Below are 27,727 nucleotides of genomic sequence, written 5' to 3' on the forward strand. Positions count from 1 at the left end.
CATAAGTCCGAAGAGCTCCTCGTCAACCCTCCCTTCACTGTCAATCACGCTGGACCACCCTCTAGGCCGGCTCAGGAACGCACACTCCGCCAGTCAGCGGCCTCGCCTGCTGGCTGGGGAGCCTGGGCTGTGGAAAGATGGAGCGTGCGTCTGGCGGCTTCTCCGAGGAACAGTTCCGGGAGGCCTGCGCGGAGCTCCAGCAGCCCGCGCCGGCCGGGGCCGACTGGCAGCAGCTGGTGGAGACCCTGGGCATCAGCATCTACGGGCTGCTGGACCAGGTAGCGGCCGGCCCGCTGGAGAACCCGGGGCTGTCGCTCACCAGGGCCAGACTTCCCGGGGAAGTGCTGGGCTGCGGCCCCGGAAGACAGGGCCAGACTTGGTCAGGTGGAGCTGGGAGGAGCTAGTGCAGGGGCAGTGCCTGCCGCTGACTTTGCCCCCTGCCTTTGGGAGGTCATCCAATTCAACCTCAGGTCTGAAAGCCAAGGGGGGAGTGGTCTGTTGGAAGTTGAACATTGAGTTAAAACGTGGGTAGGCTGAGTCTTGGCCCCATGCACTTGCCTGAGAGGGTCGTGGATCCTCCTCCCCGGTGGGTGCCACTGCTGTGTGTGTGTGTGTGTGTGTCGGTGGGGTGGGCAGAACCTTAGGGTTTGCTTATGGGTGGAAAGGAGACTGGACTTTTTGGAGTGTGCAGGGATAGTATGAGTGTGGAGCAGTGTGCCTGAGAAGGGAGTTACTATCATCTCATTTTAGTGGCTTGTTTCTCTTCATGGCTGCCCCTTCTTTGCAAGCAGCACTTAATAATTTAGTCCGAAGCTTCAGGGAGAAAGATGATTTAAAGGGTAGGAGGCATGGAGTTGCTTATTAAGCAAGTCTCCAGGCGCTCACCAGAGGCCTTTGAAACCAGGTAGGTATCCAGGTGGAAAGATTGCTTTGCACCTGAGATCTGTCATCAGCTACACTGTGTGATAGCAGGTGCATGGCACACGGGTTAAAAAGTCACCTTTAGGCAGGTAAGTGCAATCAAGGCTTCCTGGCAGAGGAGTAGGGAGGCATTCTGAACATGTGTGTCAGAGCCACTGGGTGTGACAAGAGGAACAAGCTCACAGCCCAGAGCAGGCAGAATTAATTTCTGAGCGTAATTTCAGTTGTTGCCTTGGGGCAAAAATGGACATCTTTTCAAGCAAAATCCTTTATTCCTCTCTCTGACTATTCCCTCTTCTTTACCAGCCACATCCAGGCATTTGCCAGGTTTCGTCAATGCGACTGCTCAGACACGTCTGATATCTGGCCTCCTTCCCTTCCCTTTTCTTTCCTTTGTGGCTGCCACGATGGGTGGTACCTCTCACGTAGAATTGCAGTGACCTCTGTAACTGCTGGCCTTCCACCTCTCTGATCCCTTCTCTCCTACACAGTACAGCCTGTTCAAGCACCTGAAGGACAGGCTGTGGTCTTACCACTCCCCTTTCAGTGGCACTGTTGGTTGCAGAATTAAAGCTAAGAATAACTAGTGTAATAGCTCACACGTGGCATGCTTATGTTCCAGGCACTGCTTACGTGCTTTACAGGTATCGACTTAATCCTCACGTCAGTCTTTTTAAAAATTTTTTACTTTGTTTAAATTCAAATTAGTTAAGATATGGTGTATTATTGGTCTCAGGAGTAGAATTTAGTGATTTATTACTCACATTCAACACCCTGTACTCATCCCAACGATGCCCTCCTTAATACTACACCCATGTAGCCCATCCCCCTACCTACCTCCCCTCCAGCAACCCTCAGTTTGTTCTGTAAACTACAGACTCTTATGGTTTCCCACCCTGTTTTTATCTTATTTTTCCTTGCCTTCCCCTTTGTTCATCTGTTTCATTTCTTAAATTCTACCTATGAGTGAAATCTTGATATCTTTCTTTAACTTATTTCACTTAGCATAATACACTCTAGTTCCATCCACATTGTTGCAGATGGCAAGATTTCATTCTTTTTGATGGCTGGGTAATAGTTCATTGTGTATATATACCACATCTTCTTTATCCATTCATGGACATTTGGGCTCTTTCCATAGTTTGACTATGTGGATAGTCCTGCCATAAACTTTGGGGTGCATGTGCCCCTTCCTATCAGCACTTTGTATCCTGTGGATAAATACCTAGTAGGCTCACATCACCCTTAACGTAACTACCACCTTTTTATCTATACGAAACGGAGTATGTGGAGAGGTTGAGTTGATTGCTGAGGGTTTGAACTGGGATCAGAGCTCAACTGTCCACTTCCAGACCTGTGCCATGGATAGGCTCCTTGCTGAGTTCCCTCTCTGAAGGAAGGCAAATGCTGCCAGGTGGGCTATACAGATCTTTCCCAACTTAAGATGGGTTTACATCCTGATAAATCCATTGTAAGTTGAAAGTATGGTAAGTCAAAAATGCATTTAATACACCTCACCTACTGAACGTCATAGCTTAGCCTAGCTGATCGTCACCGTGCTCAGAATGCTTTCATTAGCCTAGAGCTGGGCAAAATCATCACAAAGCCTGTTTCACACTGAAGTGTTGACTATCATGTAATTTATTGAATAGTGTACTGAAAGCGAGAAACAGAATGATCGCATGAGTGCAGAACAGTTGTATCAGTATTCGACCCTGTGGCTCACTGCCCCTGCCCAGCGACAGGAGAAGGTACCATACCACATCTCACTAGCCCTGGGAAAGATCAAAATTCCACATTCAAAGTACAGTTTCTACTGAATGCATATTGCTTCTGTACTTTTGTAAAGTGGAAAAATTATAAGTTGTACTGTCAGAAATTGTTGACTGTACTGTACTAGTTTGGTCCCAACTTACATTTCCAGCTTTATGTCCTGACTCATCTGCACACCCCCTGTCCTCTAGCCAACCCAGACCACTCTACCCTTTACCCCTCCAATGGACCTGTGTTCTTTGCTTTTGTGCCTGTGAGCTGAGACAGTGATGGCTTTGTACTGGGTATTGTTTTCATTGTGTACTGTTACGTAGCAGGGCCCTCTTCCCTCTGGTTGGGAGGACATCAGTGGTCTTTAGAATAGCTCCCACCCCTACTAATTATACTATATGTCTTATTTCAACCTGTTGTAGGGATGAGAGAAGTCATGGTTCACTGATGTAAAGTATAGGTGCTCCCAGATAACTTGTCTAAGTTTAAAGGGCCATGGGATTCCAGTAGGTGTGCCCTTGAGCCCCAGCAGCTAGGATGAAGGGCCATTCATGGCCACTTTGATTTCCATCTGTATTAGAATGTCAAGAGGCCCCATTGGTTCAGGGTATAAGCCCTTTCCTAGAATCCTTACTGTGTTCTAGCTTTTTCCAGCATTGTTTGCTGCCTGGCGCACTTGCTAAAGCCTCATTTTCTTCCCAGGTTGACTCCCATGTTTTACCTTCCTCCTGGAAGGGAATTCCCTCTAATTTCTAGTTAGGAAATCTTTTCATCTGACTATCACACTTTATCAAAAGTGAATTCAGCTTGTCCCACACTCTGTGTAGACCTGTACCTGTCTGCCCCAGAGCACTTTATCTGTCTTACGGGCGAGTGGTGTTTAATACAACTTGCATGTTACTGTCATTTGTCTTTTCTTCCACCCACTCAAACCATTTTACCCACATGAGTGCATATGGCCCCTTCAGGTCCCCAGCTGGAGGTCAGAGCAGAAGACCGGGGCCCCTCTGTCAATCTTCATCTTGATTAATCTACCTGACCATTTGTGCAGGGGAGTCCAGGTGAGGTTTCTTACTGCCCTCTTGGCTTTCTGACTTTTTAAATGCCAACAACTGGGGTCAACAGAGTGGAACTCTTTAATGTTGAAGGGCCACCAGGGGGTCCCACTGAGCCCCCATCTTTCAAAGGTCCCGCATTAAGGCTTTTCCTCAACCCCATCAACATCTGCTTCATTCATCCTATTTCTTAATAGCCATCAAAAATTTTGACTCTATTGAGATGAGTGCCTTGATTCCTCCCTCTGTCTTTCCCCACTTTCTTATTAATTACTCTCATTTTTCTTGGCATCTATAAGACCTGTAAAGGGAGAGTGAGGCACGTAATCTGGTGAGTCTTCCTGGATTGCTTGAGTTTTGTAGCAGTAAGTTTACGTGTAGTGCCCATGCAAAAGGGACCTCTTCCCTCTTTATCAAAATATTTACAATGACTTGAGTAAGGAGCATATTCCTTTTTTTAATTTTTATTTATTTATTTGACAGAAAGCACAAGCAGGGGGAGATGCAGTGGGGGAGGGAGAAGCAGGTCCTCTATGAGTAAGGAGCGGATGCGGGACTGGATCCCAGCTGGGACCATGACCTGAGCTGAAGGCAGACACTTAACTGACTGAGCCACCCAGGCGTCCCGAGGAGCATATTCTATGGATAATATCCCCATCAGAATAAGGCCAGTCCTACATCTGGATCATGTATAGCCATTTATGTTGGTCCATCATGAGCTCTGATAATGATCTGTTATTACATGTTTCAAAAAGACTGAAATAAGTGTAGAGGCCTTTGAGTGTTCCACTGTAACAAATAAATTCTATTTTAAAATTAAAAAGGATTGTAGCTTTTTTTTTTTTTTTTAGTAGACAAATAATTCTCAATCATGTTCTTGGACTGATGGCTACTTTTGATATACAGTATTTGGTACTTTTTCCATTTTCTCCTTTCCTATTAAATCACAGAATTTTTGGACTTTGGAAGTTTCTTTGAAATCATTCTGTCCAACACCATCATGTTTTCCATTGACTTCTTTTTTCTACTCCCTTTGCCTGCTCTGTTTCCATCCTCCCTTCTCTTTTTTCCTCCCCAGGTGATAATGTCAATAACTTACCTTTACATGGTGATTTAATTTACAAAATGCTGTTTCCTTTATCCCTGTAAACCAATCTGGAAGGTAGGGAGAGACAGGCTTATTTTCCTATTTTACAGATGGAAATAAGACCCAGAGTTGTGAAGTGAGACACACAAGACCTCATAACTAGTAACTAGACAGCCTGCTTTGATAGGCTCGGCACCAAATACACAGCTTGCTTCGAGGCAAGAACTACTTTCTGGAGACTAGGGAAAACTAGCCCAGAGCTGCCACGGGGTATTATGGGAAGAACATGGGTTTTGGAAGCAGATTGTCCCGGGTTAGAATCTCCATTCTGCCCACCATCATTCATTTTTTCATCCAGAGAATATTCATCAAATGTCTCCCGTGTGCTGTTGACCTCAGAGGCACTGGGGATAAGCAGTGAACAGGAAGATGCGCCTACTGTTTCAATAATGAGTTCTTGAACAATGAATGACATTCACTGATGAGAAGAAACTATCATATATAATGAAATGTTGGGTGAAAAATGCTATGAAGAAAGTAAAGTGGGATGAAGGGGTAGAGAGATGGTATGGCAGTGGTGGCCATGGGTGATGTGATGTGTTTTAGATAAGGGAATCCGGAGAGCCCTTCTGCAGAGGTAACATTTGAGTGGAGATAGAAATGAAGTAGGAGAAGGCATCATGCAAATATCTGGAGGAGAAATGTACGGGAGAGTGTTTTTCAAAGTTCAGGCACATTAGAATCACCTGGGGAGCTATCCTCAATTTAGGCCAAGTGAATAGTGGTCTGACTAGATCTGGTTTGGCTTGACTTCTTAACATTTTAAAATCTGAATGTCTGGCATTGTGAGAAGGGACTGACTGCATTGTGTCTTTATCCTTCTAATCAAAGAGTGTGGTGAAGAGCAGACAGCTCTTTCCAGGGACTGTTCTTTTCCATGCTGTGCACCTACTGAATTCAAAACGCCTGGCACTCTTACGAAAATTATGTTTAGCCAGGCTGGGCTAAGAGAAAGTTTAGCTTTGAGGAGGGAAACACAGATTTAACTCCCTGGAGAACAGATTTACCTCAATGGATGAAAAGTTTCCAGTACCACCCCCACAGGTGAGATGATAAAGTGGTTTGTGTCATGGGTGTCTTTGGGACGGACCCCTTCTCTCACTCTTCTGCCTCTCTGCTAAGGGAAGAGGAGTTACCAGCAGGAGTGACAGAACAGTTATTGAACCTGAGACACTTATCAAGCCATATTTTACTACTGGCAGGGCCACCATGTCTGAATGCCAAGCACCCATGTGTGGTACTCTCCTACCTGCTGCAGATGGAGGCCGGCTCTTGTGCTCTCTTACTCACACTCTCTGTCTCTGTCTGCTTCTCCTTTTCCAATTTCCTGAGCACACAGCTGGATGGATATGTCAGAGCCTCAGGTCTTCCGCTCCTCACTTCTCTCTCAGGATGAGCATGTGGTGTGAGGCTCTATGAGAATGTTGGTCCCAAGATTTAAAGTGGGGAGAGTGAGGGGAGAGGGATGATTAGGACCCCCCACTTCTGTCTCTAGGTATAAGCCAAGCTTCATGCCTTTCATTAAATTCATGTGTTTCATTAAATTCCTACAAGGGGTTCACAGGAGGTGACTATTAATAAAGCAAAACTGTCACTGGCCTTGGGGACCCCTTGAGAGGAGAAGTTACTTGTCATCAAGGATTTGGGCATTCTAGATATTTGGACACGATACCACAGCAATAACAGGGTGATCCAGAGGCTGAATTGGGGCAATGTGGAGTGGAACATGGTTCTTGCTTGGTCTTCCAACCTGCTGTTGACATTAGAGTCACCATGTATGGGTGGAAGGAGAATTCTAGTGGGCCTCCAGTGGGAATAGTTTGTTACTTCACAGGCTCACCATCCCCTGACATCATTTTATGAGGCTAGTTTATCTATTGTTCAGGGAAATTATGCAAGTGAATATGTTCTTATAAGAAAGGGAGCATCCATGCAAATATGAATGCTTGATTTTTAGCCTGGGACTTTTAATGTGCCTTTAAGACCCAGAAAACCTTAGAGATAGACCTAACAACCTTATCTTGCCATTTAGGTTATGATAGACACGTTTCCATAGCTACCTTTGGGTTAATAAAAACTCCAAATTATTCATGTATTCATTTGAGGGGTCTTTAGGACCTGTTGTGTGCCTGGCATTATGCTAAGCCCTGGTGGTATCTGATGAGTAAGACAAAGTTCATACCTTCAAGAAGCTTGAAGACAATTTTTATGTTATGTAGATCTGACTTCCTGACCTATAGCATTTTTTCCCTCTCTGAACAGCTTTTAACATTTCTTCCAGAGTAGATCTCTGCTGATGAATTCTCTCATTTGTTTTTGTCTGGAAAACTTTTATTTCTCCTTCACTCATGAGGGACAGTTTCACTGGATATAGAATTCCAGGTTTGTGGCTTTTTCCTTTCAGTATACTATATATTTTACTCCACTCTGTTTTTACATGGCTGGTTTCTGATGAGATCCTGGTGTAATCCACATGTATGTTCCTCTGTAGGTCAATTTTCTCTTTTTCTTTTCTGAGTTTGAACAGGATATATTTAAGACTTTTTGGTATTTATCTGGTATTGTGTGCTCTAGACTGGTGGATTTACTCTGAAAGGTGGTCTGAGCCTACATGGTAAACACCCACATGACTCAAAGTAAAATATAAATGTGAATCTTATGACACAAAGCTTCCTCTCTTATATATGTCATTGCAATATCACAGGAAACTGTACTAACAGTGACTCAAAGGGGTTTATTTTTCTCACTTAATAAGTAGGGCAAAGGTCAGTAGTAGCTGGCACTGGTGTAGCTGATCAATGATGCCAGTAAAACGCTTGAGTCTTTTTACTGTTCCTCCTCATGTTTGTTACCTCATCATTACAAAATAGCTGCTGTGGCTCCAAACATCTATATTCAAACCTGTGTAGGAGACCAGCAAAGTTAGCTGTGTACATTGTCATAGAGGGTCTCTTAGCAAGAAAGAAGGTACTGTATGCTATGCCAAATCTTCTGTTTCTTCTGATCACTGTATTCTACACAAGAGATATACTGATTCCCTACCACTGAATAATTTTTATTTTATTTAGAAATGCAGCATCAGAAAAGTATACACCGTGTTTTACAGCATGATAAAGAGATAGAGACATTCTTAGAAATGGTTTCTGGAGGAGCTTCAGGAAAGCCAGTAACCTCTTTGAGTAAATCTATTTGGAATAATTTATTGAAGTACTAGTAATTTTAGAGACATATATGCAGAGGATTTATATTTCTAATTTAAGGAGATGTTACACATCAGTGATAAAAACTTTGCCCAAATCAAGCGAAGTTTCATGCGTCTTCCTATCAAATTGTTTGTACAAACAATGGTACCCAATCCTGATGAGATGCTCCTCTGCTACTGGCAAGAGTATCAATTGGTACAAACTTCTTTTTTAAAAAAATATTTTTAAGGATTTTACTTATTTGCCAGAGAGACAGCACGCAGAGAGAGAGAGAGCACAAGCAGGGGGAGTGGCAGGCGGACGGAGAAGCAGGCTCCCCGCTGAGCAAGGAGCCAGATGCGGGACTTCATCCCAGGACCCTGGGATCATGACCCGAGCTGAAGGCAGATGCTTAGCCAACTGAGCCACCCAGGCGCCCCTGGTACAAACTTTCTTCTTCTTCTTCTTCTTCTTCTTCTTCTTCTTCTTCTTCTTCTTCTTCTTCTTCTCCTTCTCCTTCTCCTTCTCCTTCTCCTTCTCCTTCCTCTTCCTCTTCCTCCTCCTCTTCCTCCTCCTCTTCTTCCTCTTCTTCCTCCTCTTCCTCCTCCTCTTCCTCCTCCCCTTCCCCCTCCCCCCTCCTCCTCCTCCCCCCCTTCTTCTTCTCCTTCTCCTTCTCCTTCTCCTTCTCCTTCTTCTTCCTTTTTTAAATAACATACAAACTCTTTTTTTATTATGTTAGTCACCATACAGTACATCCCTAGTTTTTGACGTAAAGTTCCATGATTCATTACTTGCTTATATCACCCAGTGCACCATGTAATACGTGCCCTCCTTAATACTCATCACCAGCCTATCCCATTCTCCCACCCCCCTCCCCTCTGAAGCCCTCAGTTTGTTTCCCAGAGTCCATAGTCTCTCATGGTTCATTCCCCTTTCTGATTACCCCCTTTCTTCTTCCCCTTCTTCTCCTACTGATCTTCCTACTTCTTATGTTCCATAAATGAGTGAAACCATATGATAATTGTCTTTCTCTGCTTGACTTATTTCACTTAGCATTATCTCCTCCAGTGCCGTCCATGTTGCAGCAAATGTTGAGAAATCGTTCTTTTTAATGGCTGAGTAATATTCCATTATATATATGGACCACATCTTCTTAATCCAGTCATCTGTTGAAAGGCATCTCAGCTCTTTCCACGATTTAGCTATTGTGGACAATGCTGCTATGAACATTGGGGCAAAATGGCCCTTCTCTTCACTACATCTGTATCTTTGGGGTAAATACCCAGTATTGCAATTGCTGGATCATAGGGTAGCTCAATTTTTAGCTTTTTAAGGGACCTGGTACAAACTTCTTAAAGGCTCATAAAAAGCATAAAGAACCTTAAAATGGTAATACCTTCTACCCCAAAATTTGTCTCTAAGGAAGCTTTCCTAATGAAAAAATTAGAATTATGGACCAACTTGGTCCATATGAAATGAGAGATTATTCCAGCAATATTTATATTTTAAAAATATTGGAAATGTTGGGGCGCCTGGGTGGCTCAGTCATTAAGCATCTGCCTTTGGCTCAGGTCATGATCCCAGGGTCCTGGGATGGAACCCCGCATTGGGCTCCCTGCTCGGCGGGAAGCCTGCTTCTCCCTCCCCCACTCCCCCTGCTTGTGTTCCCTCTCTCACTGTCTCTCTCTCTGTCTAATAAATAAATAAAATCTTAAAAAAATATATTGGAAATGTTGACTTACGAGAAGAATTAAATTAGCTGTGATCTCTCCATAGCTTGTTAAAAATAAGAATACAAGTTGGTTAAACCATACCATTCCCATTTTGTAACATATGGAAGTGTTTATTTGCTTATATATGTCAAATACTAAACTAGGTCTTTATGGATGATGGAGTTATGTGCCATTTTTATTTTCCTTACTCTTTTTTTTTTTGGCATTTTCCAGTTGTCCTATAATGAATATTATTTTTTACAATTATAAAAAATTCAATTTTTAGAAGACAAAATAAAAATGTATGTTTGCTGAGATCCTTTTTAGAAAGAAATAACAGGTGAACAAGTGCCTTGATCCAAGAATTTGGGCGGGTTGTACGTTACTTGAAAAGCACATTTTACTGCTAGACGAGGGAAATGGTAGTGAGCACTTTGTTCCTCTGGAGCCCTGGCGTTTCTCAGTTCTGCCACGAAAGGAGTGTTTAGAGGAAATTGTAACAATAGTTCATTCTTCTGAATTCACGTAAATCACATCGTTCTATTTTTCTCTTCCTAAGAGGGCTTTCTGTTTTTCTTTTCTGTGATATGTATAGGACTGAGGTCACATAGGGCATACTAAATTCAGAAGGGGAAACTTTAAGGAAACAGTTTGTCTGAATTTATCTAGATAACCAAAGTTAACTCATATAAGCTGAGATCATTACCTCAATACATAATTACCCCTTTTGCTCAGTCAGTGTGTACAGAAAATGGGGTCCTAATACATTTGAACAGGGGAACTAATGGTCTCTCTTACAAAGCTGATTAATAAATGAATGGATATGTATAAACCCTCACTACCTTCCCATATGTGTGAGGGGAGAGGACAGGAGGGAGAAGGAGATGTTTCTCCTGCTGTCTGCCCCTTCCTTTGGGGCATCCATGGCATAGCTCGTGAGGGGTTCAGACCTACTGGCTTGTCATTTGCTGGTTGGAAACCCTTGGTATAAAGACATGGAAGAACTTTATACATTCAGTTTCAGTTTCATCTTCTATTTCTTACCAGGTGCTTTAACATATCTATGAGATTCCTAAACTAGGATGTGTTTTTCCCTGAGTTATGCCCCCTGAGCCAGGAAGCCCTTGCAGCCTCAAGATCTCTAGAAAGATTCACCATGTTTACCTCTTGACTTCACCTAACTCCTTAGCATGGGGTTAAGGGGATAGCTTTACTCATGTTCCATTAGCCAATAACATTTCTCTCTCTTTATTAAAGATTTTATTTATGAGAGAGAAAGAGAATATGAGAGAGAGAGAGAGCGCATGAGGCAGGGGGAGGGTCAGAGGAAGAAGCAGACACTCCACTGAGCAGGGATATGGAGCTCCAGGATCGAGCTCCAGGATCATGTCCTGAGCCAAAGGCAGTTGCCTAACGAACTGAGCCACCCGGGTGCCCTGCCAATAACATTTCTTTAGCATGTGGAAGAATGTGTCATTCTAAAAGCATCCTTTTTGTTTGTTTGCTTTTGCATGGAAATTAATCTAAAAGCCTTTGGCTCAATCTTAAAGATAGAGCCTTTAGGCAAGGGGAGGGTCAGGAATTGTTAGTTGCCACTGGACAGAAAGTGAAATGTGTAGCATGGCCAACTCCAGCCCAGAACCCTCACAAACGAGGATATGGCTTCACCTGAAAAAAAACCCCGGGAACTCTCTTGTACTTTTGAATCTAGAAATGGTCTTTTTTCTGAATAAAGGGGAATAATGTGATTTGACACTGCTGCTTCTTCCTTTATACACAAATAACTTGAATAAAAAAGAAGTTGTTGAAAAATTCTGTCTTGGAATTGATAAAAACAAGGTGTTGGTTTTCATTATGCCCCATGGATGTCTGAGAGTAACCTGTCCCCTGAATGCTAGCTGCCTACATGACACTCCCACTGGGATGTTTAATAAGCATCTCAAACTCAGATTTCCCCACAGCCCACAAATCACCTCTTCCCAACTTTTCTTAGAGCATGAAGCTCCCATTTCCCTGGTTGTTCAAGCAGAGGTTGTAAGTAATTCTTTGCTTTCTCTTTACCCAGAGGCAATCTGCCAGCACTTCCTGCTGACATTATTTCTAAATATATCCCTAAATCACTGGACTTCTCTCCATCACTGTTGTCACCTTCTTGTTCAAATCCCCATCATCTCTTATTTGGACGATGGCACTGGTTTTCAAATCCATCTCCTTGTTCCTTTATGATCTACTTTCTACCAAGCAGCAAGAATCATCTTTTTAATTATTATTTCCTCCATTTAAAGTCACTCATTGGTTTTCCTTAGTAGTTAGAACAAAATCCTTACCCCTTACCCTGGTTTACAAAGCCCTTTGCAGTCTGGCCCCTACTACCTCTGTGACCTCAGCTCCTACCACTATCCCCCCATCCATAGTTCTTTGGACCCTGTGACTTTGGTTCTTTCAGCATGCTAGTCCGTCAACTGGAGGGTCTTCCCCCTACCAGGAATAAGTTTTCCTTAATTTTCCATGGCTGGCTCCTTCTCATATTTAGAATAAGATGTTCTGATAAAGGTTATCACTCATAGCGGCCTTTCCTGACCACCTAATTATATAGGACACCCCTCCCCATCCCCAAATCAGGCACCACTGAATACATAACTTTCCTTATATCCTTTTATTATTATTATTATATTATGTTAGTCACCATACAGTACATCCCTGGTTTCTGATGTAAAGTTCGATGATTCATTAGTTGTGTATAACACCCAGTGCACCATGCAATATGTGCCCTCCTTACTACCCATCACCAGCCTATCCCATTCTCCCATCCCCCTCCCCTCTGAAGCCCTCAGTTTGTTTCTCAGAGTCCATAGTCTCTCATGCTTCATTCCCCCTCTGAACACTCCCCTTTCTTTATCCCTTTCTTCCCCTACCGATCTTCCTAGTTCTTATGTTCCATAGATGAGAGAAATCGTATGATAATTGTCTTTCTCTGCTTGACTTATTTCACTTAGCATTATCTCCTCCAGTGCCGTCCATGTTGCAGCAAATGTTGAGAACTCGTTCTTTCTGATAGCTGAGTAATATTCCATTGTATATATGGACCACATCTTCTTAATCCAGTCATCTGTTGAAGGGCATCTCGGCTCCTTCCACGATTTAGCTATTGTGGACAATGCTGCTATGAACATTGGGGTGCATAAGGCCCTTCTCTTCACTACGTCTGTATCTTTGGGGTAAATACCCAGTAGTGCAATGGCTGGATCATAGGGTAGCTCAATTTTTCACTTTTTAAGGGACCTCCACACTGTTTTCCAGAGTGGCTGTACCAACTTGCATTCCCACCAACAATGTAGGAGGAATCCCCTTTCTCCACATCCTCTCCAGCAATTGTTGTTTCTTGCCTTGTCAATTTTTGCCATTCTAACTGGCATAAGGTGGTATCTTAGTGTGGTTTTAATTTGAATTTCCCTGATGGCTAATGATTTTGAACATTTTTTCATGCGTCTGTTAGCCATTTGTATGTCCTCATTGGAAAAGTGTCTGTTCATATCTTCTGCCCATTTTATGATTTGTTTATTTGTTTCTGGTGTATTGAGTTTGAGAAGTTCTTTGTAGATCTTGGATACCAGTCTTTTATCTGGAGCATCATTGGCAAATATATTCTCCCATTCCGTGGGCTGCCTCTTAGTTTTTTTAACTGTTTCCTTGGCTGTCCAGAAGCTTTTTATCTTGATGTAGTCCCACAAGTTCATTTTATCTTTTGTTTCTCTTGCCTTTGGAGATGTGTCATGAAAAAGGTTGCTTTGGCCGATGTCGCAGAGGTTGCTGCCTATGTTCTCCTCTGGGATTTTGATGGATTCCTGTCTCACCTCGAGGTCTTTCATCCATTTGGAGTTTATCTTTGTGTATGGTGTGAGAGAGTGGTCAAGTTTCATTCTTTTGCATGTAGCTGTCCAATTTTCCCAGGACCATTTATTGAAGAGACTGTCTTTTTTCCACCGGATGTTTTTTCCTGCTTTATCAAAGATTAGTTGCTCAAAGAGCCGAGGGTCCATTTCTGGGTTCTCTATTCTGTTCCATTGGTCTATGTGTCTGTTTTTGTGCCAGTACCATGCTGTCTTTGTGATCACAGCTTTGTAGTACAGCTCGAAATCCGGCATTGTGATGCCCCCAGCTTTGTTTTTCCTTTTCAACAGTTCCTTGGCTATTCGGGGCCTTTTCTGGTTCCATACAAATTTAAGGACTATTTGTTCCAGTTCTTTGAAAAATGTCATCAGTATTTTGATCGGGATAGCATTGAAAGTGTAGATTGCTCTGGGTAGCATGGACATTTTAACTATGTTAATTCTTCTGATCCATAAGCATGGAATATTTTTCCATCTTTTTGTGTCTTCCTCAATGTCTTTCAAGAGTGATTTATAGTTTCTAGAATATAGATCCCTTACGTCTCTGGTTAAGTTAATTCCAAGGTAACGTATGGTTTTTGGTGCTATTGTAAATGGGATGGATTCCATAATTTCTCTTTCTTCAGTTCATTATTCGTGGATAGAAATGTAACTGATTTCTGAGCATTGATTTTGTATCCTGCCACATTACTGGATTGCTCTATAACTTCTAATAGTTTGGGAGTGGATTCTTTTGGGTTTTCCATATAGAGTATCATGTCGTCTGCGAAGAGAGACAGTTTGACTTCTTCTTTGCCAATTTGGATGCCTTTTATCCCTTTTTGTTGTCTGATTGCTGTTGCAAGGACTTCTAGTACTATGTTGAATAGTTGTGGCGAGAGTGGGTATCCTTGTCGTGTTCCTGATCTTAAGGGAAAGGCTTCCAGCTTTTCCCCATTGAGAAGGATATTTGCTGTAGGCTTTTCATAGATGGTTTTTATGAGATTGAGGAATGTACCCTCTATCCCTACACTCTGAAGGGTTTTAGTCAGGAAAGGATGCTGTATTTTGTCAAATGCTTTTTCTGCATCTATTGAGAGAATCATATGATTTTTGAATTTTTCTTTCTGGATAAAATCTAAGATACTGATCGATTTGCAAATGTTGAACCACCCTTGCATCCCAGGGATGAATCTCACTTGGTCATGATGGATAATCCTTTTAATGTACTGTTGGATTCTATTAGCCAGGATCTTGTTGAGGATTTTGGCATCCATGTTCATTAGGGAAATCAGTAATTCTCCTTTTTGATGGGGTCTTTGCCTGGTTTGGGGATCAAGGCAATATTGGCCTCGTAGAATGAGTTTGGTAGCTTTCCTACTGTTTCTATTTTTTGAAATAGCTTTAGGAGAATAGGCATTATTTCTTCTTTGAATGTTTGGTAGAATTCCCCAGGAAAACCATTCGGGCCTGGAGTTTTGTTTTTTGGAAGGTTGTTTATCACTGACTCAATCTCTTCATAATTAATTGGCCTGTTTAAAGAATCAGTTTCTTCCTGTTTCAGTCTTGGTAGTTTATAGGTTTCCAGGAAGGCCTCCATCACTTCCAGATTGCTTAATTTATTGGCATAAAGCTGTTGATAAAAGTTTCTAATAATCCTTCCAATTTCATTGGTGTTGGTTGTGACCTCTCCTTTTTCTTTCATAATTTTATTAATTTGGGTCCTTTCTCTATTCTTTTGGATAAGTCTTGCCAGTGGTCTGTCAATTTTATTGATTCTCTCAAAGAACCAGCTTCTAGTTCTGCTGATCTGCTCTACTGTACTCCTGGTTTCTAATTCATTGATTTCTGCTCTAATCTTGGTCAACTGCTTCCTCGTGCATGGATTAGGCCTGTCCTTCTGTTGCTGTTCCAGCTTCTTGAGGTGAGAATATAAAAACTGCATTTTAGATTTTTCTATTCTTTTGAGTGAAGCTTGGATGGCTATGTATTTCCCCCTTAGGACTGCCTTTGCAGTATCCCATAGGTTTTGGACCGTTATGTTTTCATTCTTGTTGGTCTCCATAAATTGTTTAAATTGATTTTTTATTTCCTGGTTTATCAAATCATTCCTGAGCAGGATGGTTCTTAGTCTCCAGGTGTTTGAGTTTCTTCCAAATTTTTCCTTGTGGTTGAGTTCCAATTTCAAAGTGTTGTGGTCTGAGAATATGCAGGGAATAATTTCAGTGTTTTGGTATCGGTTGAGACCTGTTTTGTGTCCCAGAACATGGTCTATTCTTGAGAATGTTCCATGGGCATTAGAATAGAATGAGTATTCTTTGGTTCTGGGGTGTAGTGTTCTATATATATGAGGTCCAACTCGTCGAGTAGGGCATTCAAAGCCCTTGTTTCTTTGTCAATTTTTTGCATGGGTGTTCTGTCTATTTCTGATAGTGGAGTGTTGAGGTCCCCTACTATTAACGTATTTTCATCTATATGTCTCTTTATTCTGGTAAAGAGTTGGCTTGTGTATCTTGCTGCTCCCGTGTTGGGGGCATATATATTTATAATTGTCATATCCACTTGTTGGATACATCCTTTAAGAATAATATAGTGCCCTTCTGTGTCTCTAACGATAGTCTTTAATTTAAAATCCAATTTATCTGATATGAGAATTGCTACCCCAGCTTTGTTTTGAGGTCCATTGGTGTGAAAGATGGTATTCCATCCCTTTACTTTCAGTCTGAATGTATCTTTAGGTTCAAAATGAAGCCCACATCCCTAAGATCCCTATAAAACAAGGGCACACAGCCTGAGTCCCGGTCAATAATTTGGGCTCTGGACAACCCCGCAACCTCTCCTCATCAGAATGACGAGAAGGAGAAATCCCCCCCAGCAAAGAAAAGACGATGAGTCTGTGGCCTCTGCCACAGAACTAATGGATATGGATATAACCAAATTATCAGAAATGGAATTCAGAGTAACAATGGTCAAGATGATGTGTAGACTTGAAAAAAGTATTAACGAAAATGTTAATGAGAATATAGAAGTTGTAGTTTTCAGCTACAATTTGTTCAAATATCTCTTCTAGACCTCTGTTTTTCTCCACCCCCTCAAGGATGCCAATGATTCTGACATTGGAACGTTTCATTGAGTCAGTAATCTCCTGTAACCTACATTCTTGAACGTGGATTTTTTTAAGTCCAGATTCTATTTTAGTTTTCTCTTCTACTAACCCATCCTCCAATTCGCTGATACTTTCTTCTGCCTCATTCACCCTGGCCGTCAGAGCCTCTAATTTTTGTTTTTTTTAAAAAAGATTTTATTTATTTATTCGACAGAGATAGAGACAGCTAGCGAGAGAGGGAACACGAGCAGGGGGAGTGGGAGAGGAAGAAGCAGGCTCATAGCGGAGGAGCCTGATGTGGGGCTCGATCCCATAACGCCAGGATCACGCCCTGAGCCGAAGGCAGACGCTTAACCGCTGTGCCACCCAGGCGCCCCAGAGCCTCTAGTTTTGACTGCATTTGGCTCATAGAATTTTTAATTTCTGCCAGATTTGCTCTCCTTTTCGCCCTTAGAGATTCTATATTCTCATTAACATTTTCGTTAATACTTTTTTCAAGTCTACACATCATCTTGACCATTGTTACTCTGAATTCCATTTCTGATAATTTGGTTATATCCATATCCATTAGTTCTGTGGCAGAGGCCACAGACTCATTGTCTTTTCTTTGCTGGGGGGGATTTCTCCTTCTCGTCATTCTGATGAGGAGAGGTTGCGGGGTTGTCCAGAGCCCAAATTATTGACCGGGACCCAGACTGTGCGCCCTTGTTTTATAGGGATCTTAGGGATGTGGGCTTCTTGATTTTTCAGCCTGCCTTCTGGGGGAGGGGCCTGCCACGCCAATACTCAGGCAACCCTGTTTGGGTAGAGTCTCTGTGTCCCCTGCGAGGGGGGATGGGGATGGGCACACTGTGAGCCAGTCTTTCCAGGCTTTTGTTCTCTGGCGGCTTTCCGTGGCGGTTTGCTGTGCCTCTTCTGAGAGTCAGAGCAGCAGTGGCCGAATCTCAGCCTCTGTCTCAGAACAGAGGGATCGCGGACCGTTCTCCTCTGATGTTCTGGCCACTTTAACTCTGTTTCTGTTGGTGCTGCTCAACCCTGCAGCGTCCTGGGATGTGCGCCCCACACCCGTTGTCCCAGCCCTCACTTCCAGGGCCGGCGCGTCTCTGTCCTTTGTGTTTCTAACACCGCCAGCCGCCATCTGCCCGCCGCCCCCGCGCGCTCCGGAGCTCCCGGTCTCCGTCTGGTTCCACTGAGCACACCGGAGCTCCGTTTCAGTCTGGTACCGCGTGTTCCCTGGCTCACGGTCTCAGTCTGCTCTCTCACAGGTGCTGGTCCGCGAGTCCGCCCGCTCCCCCGTGCAGCTGGCTACCGCTTCCCCGCGCCCGAACGCGGCGGCTCTCTCCCCTTCCGTTTATCTTCTGATATCTGTGCGCGGTTTCACGGCTCCCTGCTTCGTACCTCAATACTCAGCGCTGGAGATGTTCATTTGTAGAGATCCAGATGTATCTTCCTGCATCTCAGGCTGATTCCGTGGATGTTCAGGATGGTCTGGTACCTATTCAACTCGACTCAGGGGACCGGCTGAAAAAGGGGTCCCCTACTCCTCTGCCATCTTAACTCCTTCTCCAACTTTCCTTATAACCTATTCAGATTACTTAGGTAGCATTTATAGCCACTACCACCACCAATGTCTACAAGCAAATATAAGACTCATGAGAGCAGGGGCCTCACCTGCTTGTTCCTTATTGTGTCACCAAGACCACAGAGGACGTCATCAGTGATGGTGCTGCATGAACAGCTGTTTTTCATATGCTGTGTAATCCAGCTGTCTCTCAATTTGGGAATCAATAGGTGGTTTCTGCCTGTTCTGTTTTTATAGCAGACTGGACTTTATGAGTATAAAGTCTTCGGTGTTCTGGACAATTGCCTGCCAGCTGTGCTTGCAGATGTCTATATGGACTTAGACTACAGAAAACAGTGGGACCAATATGTTAAAGGTGAGTGACACCTATTATTTTTAAAAATCATCTAGAAAGTAGAAACTATTGTTATTCTAGCCAGCAGAGCAACAGGTGTGATTTGTACTATGTTATATTTTATTTTTTACTTTTGGTGTGAAAGTCTTAAGTTCTGGGCTGAAACATGCCTTTGTGATTCCTTGCACACTCTCAGATGCCACTCTCCAGTTTGCTCCGAGGCCTCCATTGTGCTCACTGTAAGTCTGTCATCATCCCATATATCTAGAAAGTCACAAAGGCTTCTTGGAGGAGGTGGTGTCCAAGCTTCGTTTTGGAAGTTGAATCAAAGTTTTATAACAACAAGAATGCAAAAATCACAAAACAAGAAGGCATATAGGTAAGAAGCTGAGAGGGTGAGGGGATGAGGGGGTGAGTGGTTTGAGGCCATCTGAGGCCCAGGGAACAGCATGAGTAAAGCGAGGAAGGCATGAAACAGCATGGCATGTGCAAACACTGAGCAGTTTGATTTTATTGGGTTGTTGGGGTAGCAGAATCTAGAGCTACAGTGGGAGGAAGGGCCAGATCCCCAGGGTCCCAGCCTGGCCACGAGGCTACAGTGCATAGATTTGACCATGAAAGCGATGGGCGGCTATGAAAGAGGTGATCCTCCTGTCACTTAGAGCTGGGAGTGGCCTCTGCCACTCAGTCACAGTGGACTAGAACTGCAGAGCTAGCCCAGGGGCACGTCAACTCTGAAAGACTCTTGCTAGAGTCAGGACACTTGGCTGCAAGCAACAAGAAGTTAACAAATGCCAGTGTGAGAAAAGGAAAAAGAGTTTATTGGTTCATGGCATTGAATAGTCCAGGGGTTTCTGACCTCCAGGACACTGCGTCTAATGTTTAAATGCTTTCTGCATCTGGACTCAGTTTTCTTCTGAGCTGCCCTAGTTCTCAGGCAGATTCTTCTGTCATGGCCAAGATGGCCCCCAGATGATCCAGGCTTATGGTCTCACCGTATAAATAACCCCACAGGAATAGGAATGAGTCCCACAATTTGCTGTCCTGGTGTCCTGTGGATGTTTGTCATGGTTTTGCTCTTAGTGGTTTCAAATAGCCTTCCTGTCTAGGGTGAATTTTGATGCTCCTCCATTCAAGGGAGAAGCCCGATGTTGTCTGTCCCAGTCTCCTTCGCAGCCATGGTTCAGTGATGTAATATAGATGTTGCCGGTGAGACAACACGCAGCTTCAGTTTGAGAGAGAACAACATGAGCAAGCAGGCAGCCCCACAATCCGTTTTCTGGTGATGGAGGGGCTAAGGTACCTGATGTTGGGAGAGACACGGCAGAGCCTCTGATGTTTGGTACCTGGCATCAGCCATTCATGCTACCGTGTCCAGTCTAGTCACAGCAGTAGTTTGGCTTCTCTGGAACTAAGCCTAACTCTGGTCCTTCTAGATATTCTGTGACCTACCTGAGAGCCTTTACTGAACCACTTTTTGGCCCTGGCCCGATGTACCACCCCTGAACAAATACTGGGCCATGTCTTCCTCATTTTCCCAGCCGTGAAATTAATGCTGAGTCAGTCCTGCTTAAACCACATAGTAAGGAAGAGGGAAAGGATGATGCCCTGAAGGAGAACTGAGATTGCTGGTCCAGGAAGGGGAGGTGATGCTGAGCATGCAAAGGTAACACGTCCACTTCTTCCCTTCCTCTCAAGGGCTGTCTTTAGCCCCTCGTGGCACCAATGCCCTGGCAAGCTCTTTAATCCATGGTCTGCTTCTAATAGATTTTCTTTCTGAAGCTGAATTCAATCATGCATTTCCCCCACCAGGAGCTCCTCAAGGGGCTCTCGTGGTTACTTCAGCAGGCTCGGCTTGGCTCCTTCTCTAAATGGTTAGTGTGCAGCTTACTGCACAGCTGGGGTCAGAGGGTGTGCATGTCATTGAATTCCTTTGCTTTCTCCAGCCAAGAGTCGGCTGCTATTTGCGCACAATACAATGAAGGAATATTAAGGAATTCTGGTCATTGTAGCTGTGGTAAAATGTAAAGAAACAGGAGAGAAGCAAGACACTCAGGGTTAGCCACAGTTCTGCCACTTCCTAGCTGTTTAGGAAGGACACTGCCCTCCCTGGAACCTTTTCACAGCTGAACACACTAGACTGGGTGACTCAGTTCCAGGATAGCTGTAAAAGGTCAAGAAATCTAAAGAGAAAAGGTTTCAAAAGCAAAACTATTGGGAATCTAGTGACATCTGGTGGTTGCCCTGATTTTAAAACCTGAACATTTATTTTTGGATGCCTGATTTTGTTTTATTGTGTTCTATTTGAGAATCTTTCTTGTGCTATACAATGGACACGTTTTATTATTTTTTTTAATCGTGTTTTTATGTCTAATAGACTCTGCCCTTGGGCAACAAGCTTTCAGCATTAATGAATCTGTCTTATTTTTTCTGGAATTCTGTGCCTTATGAGTTAGTGGTTTATCATATCCTCAGAGGTCATCATACCTAGGCTTCTTGTTAAATGGAGCCCAGAAGCTCCAGATATATTAACTTCTTTTGTTTTCCTTAGACCTCTATGAAAAGGAATGCAATGGAGAAACAGTGGTCTACTGGCAAGTGAAGTACCCGTTTCCCATGTCCAACAGAGATGTATCCTTCCTACTTGGCTTTCTAAGTGTTTCTTGTGCCCCTTGGCCATCGCCCAATGGTGGCATGCCCAGCAGGTGTGGACAGCATTGTCCTTGATTCTTAAGAAGCATATGCTAAAACTGTTGCTTCTTGTGTGACTTTTGAGACCTTAGTGTGTGATGTCTGGGCCTGACCGTGTGGAGCCTCTGTGATTGTGGTCACTGAAGGGCAGCTTAGACTTTTCTAAGAAGTTTCCTAAGGCTTGAAATTGTTGGGCCACAGAATTGGGGACCTGGAAAGAACTTTTTATAAACAGTGTTTAATACATTCCCTCATTCTAGAGGTGGAAGTGGGCACCCAGAGAGGTAAAGTGACGGAGGCAAACATATAGATGATTATTGGCAAAGTGGGAACTGGAGCTCAGGCCCCTACTTTCCAGCTCTCCCCGTATCCCCTCTTGTTTTACTGAACCCACAGCGATCCCTCCCGGACTGTTGGCTGTGGATACTGGATGTATGTTTCTTCCCCTCATTTATCATTAAAACAGCTGAATGGAATGTGGGGAGTTTTAACTGACACTCCAAGGTTCTAAGAAGCCCTCTTAGGACTAGCCTACGAAGGGGCATGGAAATGTGAAGGACAGGCAGGGTGGGGACAGGATGACTGGTAGGTGAGATTCCCACTCCTTCACTGTCCTCTTCAATCACAGCAGCTGAGTATGTTACACGCTGAATTTCCATAGGAGATCCTGTCAACAAAGAGTCTTGTGGATTCAAAAAAGAAGTTTGGAAACCACCAAACTGATGATCACTGAGATTTTTTCTAGCTTTAGTTTTGTATAAGTCTGTATTTCCTAAATAATTATTCTCTAGAAAGAGGAGGAGCATGTGGCCGTGTTTTATGTATATTGTTTGTATGTGATTTTGTGTCTAAGTGTATGTGTTTCCTTGGCCCCAACTAGATTATAAACTCTGTAAGGGTTTATTTCTTGCTCACATACTGCTAGATAGTTTGTACAACATATGGTATATATTTCAACAAATTATGGATTACTTAATCCCTTAGATTTTATGTGGTTTTCCCTGATGCTGCAAACAAGTGTGCAAAGTAAGTACCGTCATCCTCATTTCACAGTCAAGGAAACTGAGGCAGAGAGGAGTCCAGAACTTTGCTCTTGTTCACACAACTAGTGGGTTGCAGAGGCAGGTTTGGGACCCAGGTCCAGTTATTTCCAGAGATGGTGACCTTGACCAGGGCATGATCCCATCTCTCTGACCTCACTGTGACACTGCTGGTAGGTCTTAGGGATAGACACTTGGGGCTACTTCAAATTCTATATATACTACACAATCCGATAATGAGTCTCTTAATCTCTCTATATGCAGGTCTCTCCACTAGTGGTTAAATGTTTGAGAACAGAAAATAGTGCACTGGAAAAGAACATTCATTTGGAGCCAAAGATCCCAGATTGAATGTGACCTCATTCTCTGATTTGTTGTGTGACTTTGGAAAAGTCCCTTCATTTCTCTGGGCCTCAGTGAACTGGTGGTTCTCTGGTCATAGGCCATATGGTAGGCGGGACCTTCCAACCTTTCGAAGACCTCTGCCAAATATTAATCAATATATCAGGTTGATTTTTTCTCAATGAAGTGTCAGGTGATATCTGTCCCATGAGCTGAGGAATTTTTGGGAGAGAGTAGGACAATTTTTGCTGTGAGGAAAAAATAAAAATTCTTGGTGTCAGAAAGTCAGAGCCAAAGCAACATCATTTCTCCCCCAAAACATTTACGAACTTTACTTGTCAGTCCACAGAGTCGGGGCAGTAGCGCATTCTGCAGGGTGCCTGAGTGAGGGCTGGGACCCCTGCTGGCGCTGCAGAGACTCCCTGGTGGCATGGGGCTGTGCTTGTTGCTCTTACAGTGAGTGTAACTGTGTTACACTTAGAGTGATTTTTTACAATTTATTTTTATTTTTTTATCGTTAGGCTTTGAATTCCTTCTAGTGCGAAACCTAAAAATCTGTTGAGGCCTATCCAGCTATGAAAGTCGAACTAGGTTTTAGAGCCAGATCTGGGTTTGCACTCGGGTTCCAAGTGAGCCATGGGATCTTTGGCAGGTTTCTTTACTTCTCTGAGCCTCAATATTGTCATCTGTAGGATGAGGATACTTACACCAAACTCACAGGGACCTTGTCAGGATCAAAACTGGCTATGTGTAAGGCTCATGGTAAAGGGTCAGTAAATGGTAACTCTCTTTGTTTCTTACGGGTAAATCATCTCCCCTATTATAGTACCATAGACATAGTGAGTGCTCTGTGAGTGTTTAAAGAGACAAAATGGCTTTGTTATTCTGGGTGGTTAACCAGTGTTAACCCAGAGAGGACATCTGCCTACCAAATATTCAGGTACGAGTGTTTCTTCCTCTGACCAGTAGGTGTAAGTAACATTGCTTGACCATCTTCTGTGCATAGAGGTCACTGAGTAGAGCTTTGGGGGAGGGCAGGACAAAGTGGAATGACCCCAGTGTTTCTGGAGTACTTATTCTGCCCCAGTGTTTCTCCACTGCCCCCACCAAGCGTGCCTGCTGGGGAATCTAACCCCCTTTTCCTGTGGAGGGAAACTTAGCTTCAGAAAGGCTGAGTGACTAATGCAGGCTCACACTGCTGATGAATGATCAGTCCGTCATATCTCATAGTGCCTTCTTAGGGGAGGAGTGGTTTCCCCATGTAACTGAAAGCATCAAGTAGCTAATGGATGCTGTCAAATGAGAATATCGAGTTGTATGAGGCACAATCTTTCAGTGCAGGTAGGGAGACAGGGCAGGGAAGTGAAGGACCACTGTAAGGGAGCCAGTGCCAGGTGGGAGAAATAGAATCATCTCACTTTGCTTCTGGCTTCTGGGGTTTCCTTCCACCCATCTGAAATGCTGGCGTCGATATCATGCCTTGACTAGCAGTATAGTATGTCTACGTCCGACAACGGCGAGACCTGGACATGGACGGGCGGAAGATCCTCGTGGTCCTGGCCCAGAGCACCTCCGTGCCACAGATTCCTGAGAGGTCTGGTGTGGTCCGCGTGAATCAGTATAAGCAGAGCCTGGCGATTGAGAGTGATGGCAAGAAGGGGAGCAGAGGTAAAGCCGGGGAGCATGTTGGCAAAGAGCCACCATACTTAGGCCATGCTGCTTGTTAGGCATGAAAAATGCATGATGCTTATTCCCTGAGGTCAGAGAATGGGCACAGGTGTAAAATAAACAAGGGATCAAACCCTGGGGAGATCAGTTCACCCCCAGAAACCTGGCTTGAGCGCATGGTGGCAGTTTACATCTGGCTGAAGCCATTCTTTATTGACTCTGGCATTGTCCAGAGGAAATCAGACCAGAAGATGTGGAAATTCACTTCAGGCTAGTCCTGGGGATACATACATCGGGCCTGGGGGCGCAGGGGCAAGAGGGCTGGCACGACTGTCTCTGAGGACGCAGCTCCTGCTTAGCACACTCAGGACCTGCCTGCTTGAGTTCCAGCCCGCACGGAGAAAAGCTGTGGGGGGCGGGGAGGCAGCCAGCCACTTGCTATATGGGAATCAGCGTGGCCTGTGTGTGAGGCCAGGTCTGAACCATAATTCTGAAGCTTTTCAGATCTGTCACCTTGGATATGCCACGTAACTGCTCCATGTTGTCATTTATAAGTGGGGGTTTAAGTTTACCAACTCCTTTGGACTGTTAAGATAAGTAATGAGAGAGGTAATTAAGTGAGAGACTATGTCCAAGCAAAATGTGCCTGTACATATGTATTACAAATGTGTGCGTGCGTGCATATACACACACATGCACACACATTTATATTTATATTTGTATTTGTATTTATATTTATTCTGAGAGGTGAGGCAGAGGAGAGAAGTCCTCCTGAATCACGTGTTCCCTCCCTCCTTACTTTCGGAGCCTGAAGATAAAGGGGGAAGCTTTGCAGGGTTTGTTGTTGTCTAACATCTTTTTTCTCCTCCTGAATTGTCCTTTCTTTCCCTTCTAGTTTTCATGTATTACTTCGATAACCCGGGTGGCCAAATTCCGTCCTGGCTCATTAACTGGGTCGCCAAGGTGAGATCTTGGGAGCCAGGAGGGAGAAGTGTGTTTGACAAATGTTGACTTACCCATGGGGCTGTCAGGCTGAAGAGACACTGTATCTCAGGCCTAATGAAGCTCTTTTATGAAGCAGCTTGGATGAGTGACTACAGTTAGGACTGAGGTTGCCAAAACCCAGGACGTGGAGGCTGGGACAGAAGAGAAGAATCCTTAGCTAGAGTGTCAGACCCTACCTGCTAGAAAGACCCTGTCAGGATCACTCTCTGCATCCTCCAGATAGTAGCCTGCTCCTTGTAGGAAAAATGGTGCCTTTGGACCCTGTGTCCGCTTATGGAGGAGTCTGACAGGCCAATCTGGCTTGAGACACAACCAGATGTGTCCAAGCCTGGAAGCCTCCAGTTTTGTTTCTCTGTAGGGAGAGGAGACTGCAGTGGTGGCCAGATCACGAGAGACCCCTGAGAACCTGGCTTTATGAGAACAATTCAGTGCTTTGTAGGAGTCCTACTTACTGGTGACAGGGCTCAGCACATTCCATGGGAGAATGCAAAGTGCATAGGCTTTGAGTCAAACACATGTGATTTTGAGTCCTGGTCCTGCTTCTGTCTGTATAACCTAGGGAAGACGTTGATATCTTCCCTTTTGAAAATGGGGACAGGTATTACCACCCCATAGAGTCGTGGTAAGGAAGGAAGTATCTGGGGGAATGTCTTGCACAATGCTCAGCACTAACTAAGTAATAACATAGTCTACGCTTTGCCCCACACCCTGTTTCCTAATTCTGTAAAAGAAGTCCTCCCTGTGATTCCTGGGTTAGAATCCCATAGTCCAACCCAATCCCATTTCCTCTGCTTTTTCTTTTCAAAAAATAGTGTCTCAGAATCATCTTAGCTTTTTACTAGCAAAAGCCAAGATACACAACAGTGTCCCCTGCTATCTAGTCTCACCTGTGCCTTGGGTCTTCTGTTATGATCTGTGGCCATGTTCTGTAGAAACTGGACAGGGGCCCCGTTGTCATATTTCTTATTCTCAGAGTCATCTTTGTTTACCTTTGCCATATCTTAAAGAATCAGGAGTAATGACCATGAGGACACAGAAGTGATGGTCTCCTTTGTTTTGCAGAATGGCGTTCCTAACTTCTTAAAGGACATGGCAAAAGCTTGTCAGAACTACCCAAGGAGATCCTAAGAAAGGGAATCGTGTGTGCATGGAATGATGATTTGGAAGTGCCACAGCCCACCGACGCTCAGCTTTCCTTTCACTTTTCTGTCTTCAGAGGCCTGCACACTGTCCCACACGTTGTCCCTGAGTGTGTTTGCCTGACGCCTGGCTTCCTTTCCCACTCCCCACCCCAGGACTGGCTGCCTTCTTCCTCTATTGACTATGGGTCAGATTAGGGAAACTTTTGCTTGTTTATTTTTAAAAAGGGAAGTCCTCAGTAGAGAACACAGTCATTCCATTGTGCCATTTTAGGGGGATGGGTGGGTGGAGGAACCACAACAATGCAAGAGCAACGGATCCCAGAGAGCTGGCTCCTGCCCAGAATGTGGCTTCTCACAACCCAGGAGGGGCTGCTGGGAGCCCCATCCCCTTCAGAGTGGACTCTGTGCACCAAGACTGGAAGACACGGGCTGATGTCCATTTGCCTCATGCTTTGGTGTACTGATTTGGCTGGGGTTTGAGGTGATAATCCAGTAAGTCTCTCTGCCATTCCTACTTGTGGAGGATCATGAGCTGTTTTGATTCAAACCATTCTGAGAAACATTGCAGGCCTGACTAAGCTCTTAATGTGATAACCACATTTTCTCATCATCCATGTCTGGGTTTCTGTTTCCCACATGCCCCTGGGGGGAGGCTGCTCATACCTCACTAACTCTGCATTTTATTGGAAACTGAGGCATCATGATGGCTCTGGCAGTTAGCAAAAGTCAAGATGCTCTGCACACAGCCCTGTGATAAAGTGTCTTTCTGGGCAATAAATTTCCCTTCTAGAATGTTTAGCGATATTGAACGGACAATAGTTCACAGTCAGGGAAATATTAATTAGTGGATCGACTGACTGTACATCTTTTTCTAAGGAATTCTACCTAAGTTGCCTGCCTCTTCTACCACCAAAAGACTTCCAGTTTTCTCTTTTCTCCTGAATTTTGGTAAGGCAAAATATTCTGTGGCTAAAGGCACAGCCTTCATGTTCTCAGGGAAAAATTTTAACCACTGTGTGTGATGGTACTGAACCTTGATTAGAGGTCATAGAAATTCAGGATGTAAATCCAGAAGCAGAGGATTTACTAAAATGGGATATGTCAGACTGTATGTCTTCTCTCTGGGAAAAACAGATTTAATATCAATAAATACAGAGTGACTTAAAA

General features: G+C 44.0%; 1 protein-coding gene across 4 annotated transcripts; it reads left to right on the top strand.

The window, feature by feature from the left end:
• LOC123776791 (phosphatidylcholine transfer protein) lies at positions 1-27,727 on the top strand. Of its 4 annotated transcripts, none has more exons than XM_087854517.1 (6): positions 1-278; positions 18,576-18,693; positions 21,224-21,303; positions 24,242-24,413; positions 25,309-25,376; positions 26,481-27,727. In XM_087854517.1, exons 1-6 carry the CDS (start codon positions 138-140, stop codon positions 26,544-26,546), a joined length of 645 nt encoding a protein of 214 aa, XP_087710643.1. In that variant the 5' UTR covers positions 1-137; the 3' UTR covers positions 26,547-27,727. The 4 variants fall into 4 exon arrangements, with proteins under 4 accessions (XP_087710643.1, XP_087710644.1, XP_087710645.1 ...); XM_087854518.1 differs by having other exon boundaries at positions 18,579-18,693; XM_087854519.1 differs by lacking the exon at positions 1-278 and adding an exon at positions 332-470.

The sequence above is a fragment of the Ursus americanus genome, chromosome 23, assembly GCF_024610735.1.
Source record: "Ursus americanus isolate L20-20 chromosome 23, mUrsAme1.1.p, whole genome shotgun sequence".
NCBI classification, from domain to species: Eukaryota; Metazoa; Chordata; class Mammalia; order Carnivora; family Ursidae; genus Ursus; species Ursus americanus.

What these genes read in the sequence shown, in the direction of transcription:
- LOC123776791 (XM_087854517.1), top strand. Translation starts at nt 138, where the DNA reads ATGGAGCGTGCGTCTGGCGGCTTCTCCGAGGAACAGTTCCGGGAGGCC. An exon ending in GTGGGACCAATATGTTAAAG is followed by an intron (nt 18,694 to 21,223) that starts GTGAGTGACACC and finishes TGTTTTCCTTAG; the next exon opens with ACCTCTATGAAAAGGAATGC. An exon ending in TGGCAAGAAGGGGAGCAGAG is followed by an intron (nt 24,414 to 25,308) that starts GTAAAGCCGGGG and finishes TTTCCCTTCTAG; the next exon opens with TTTTCATGTATTACTTCGAT.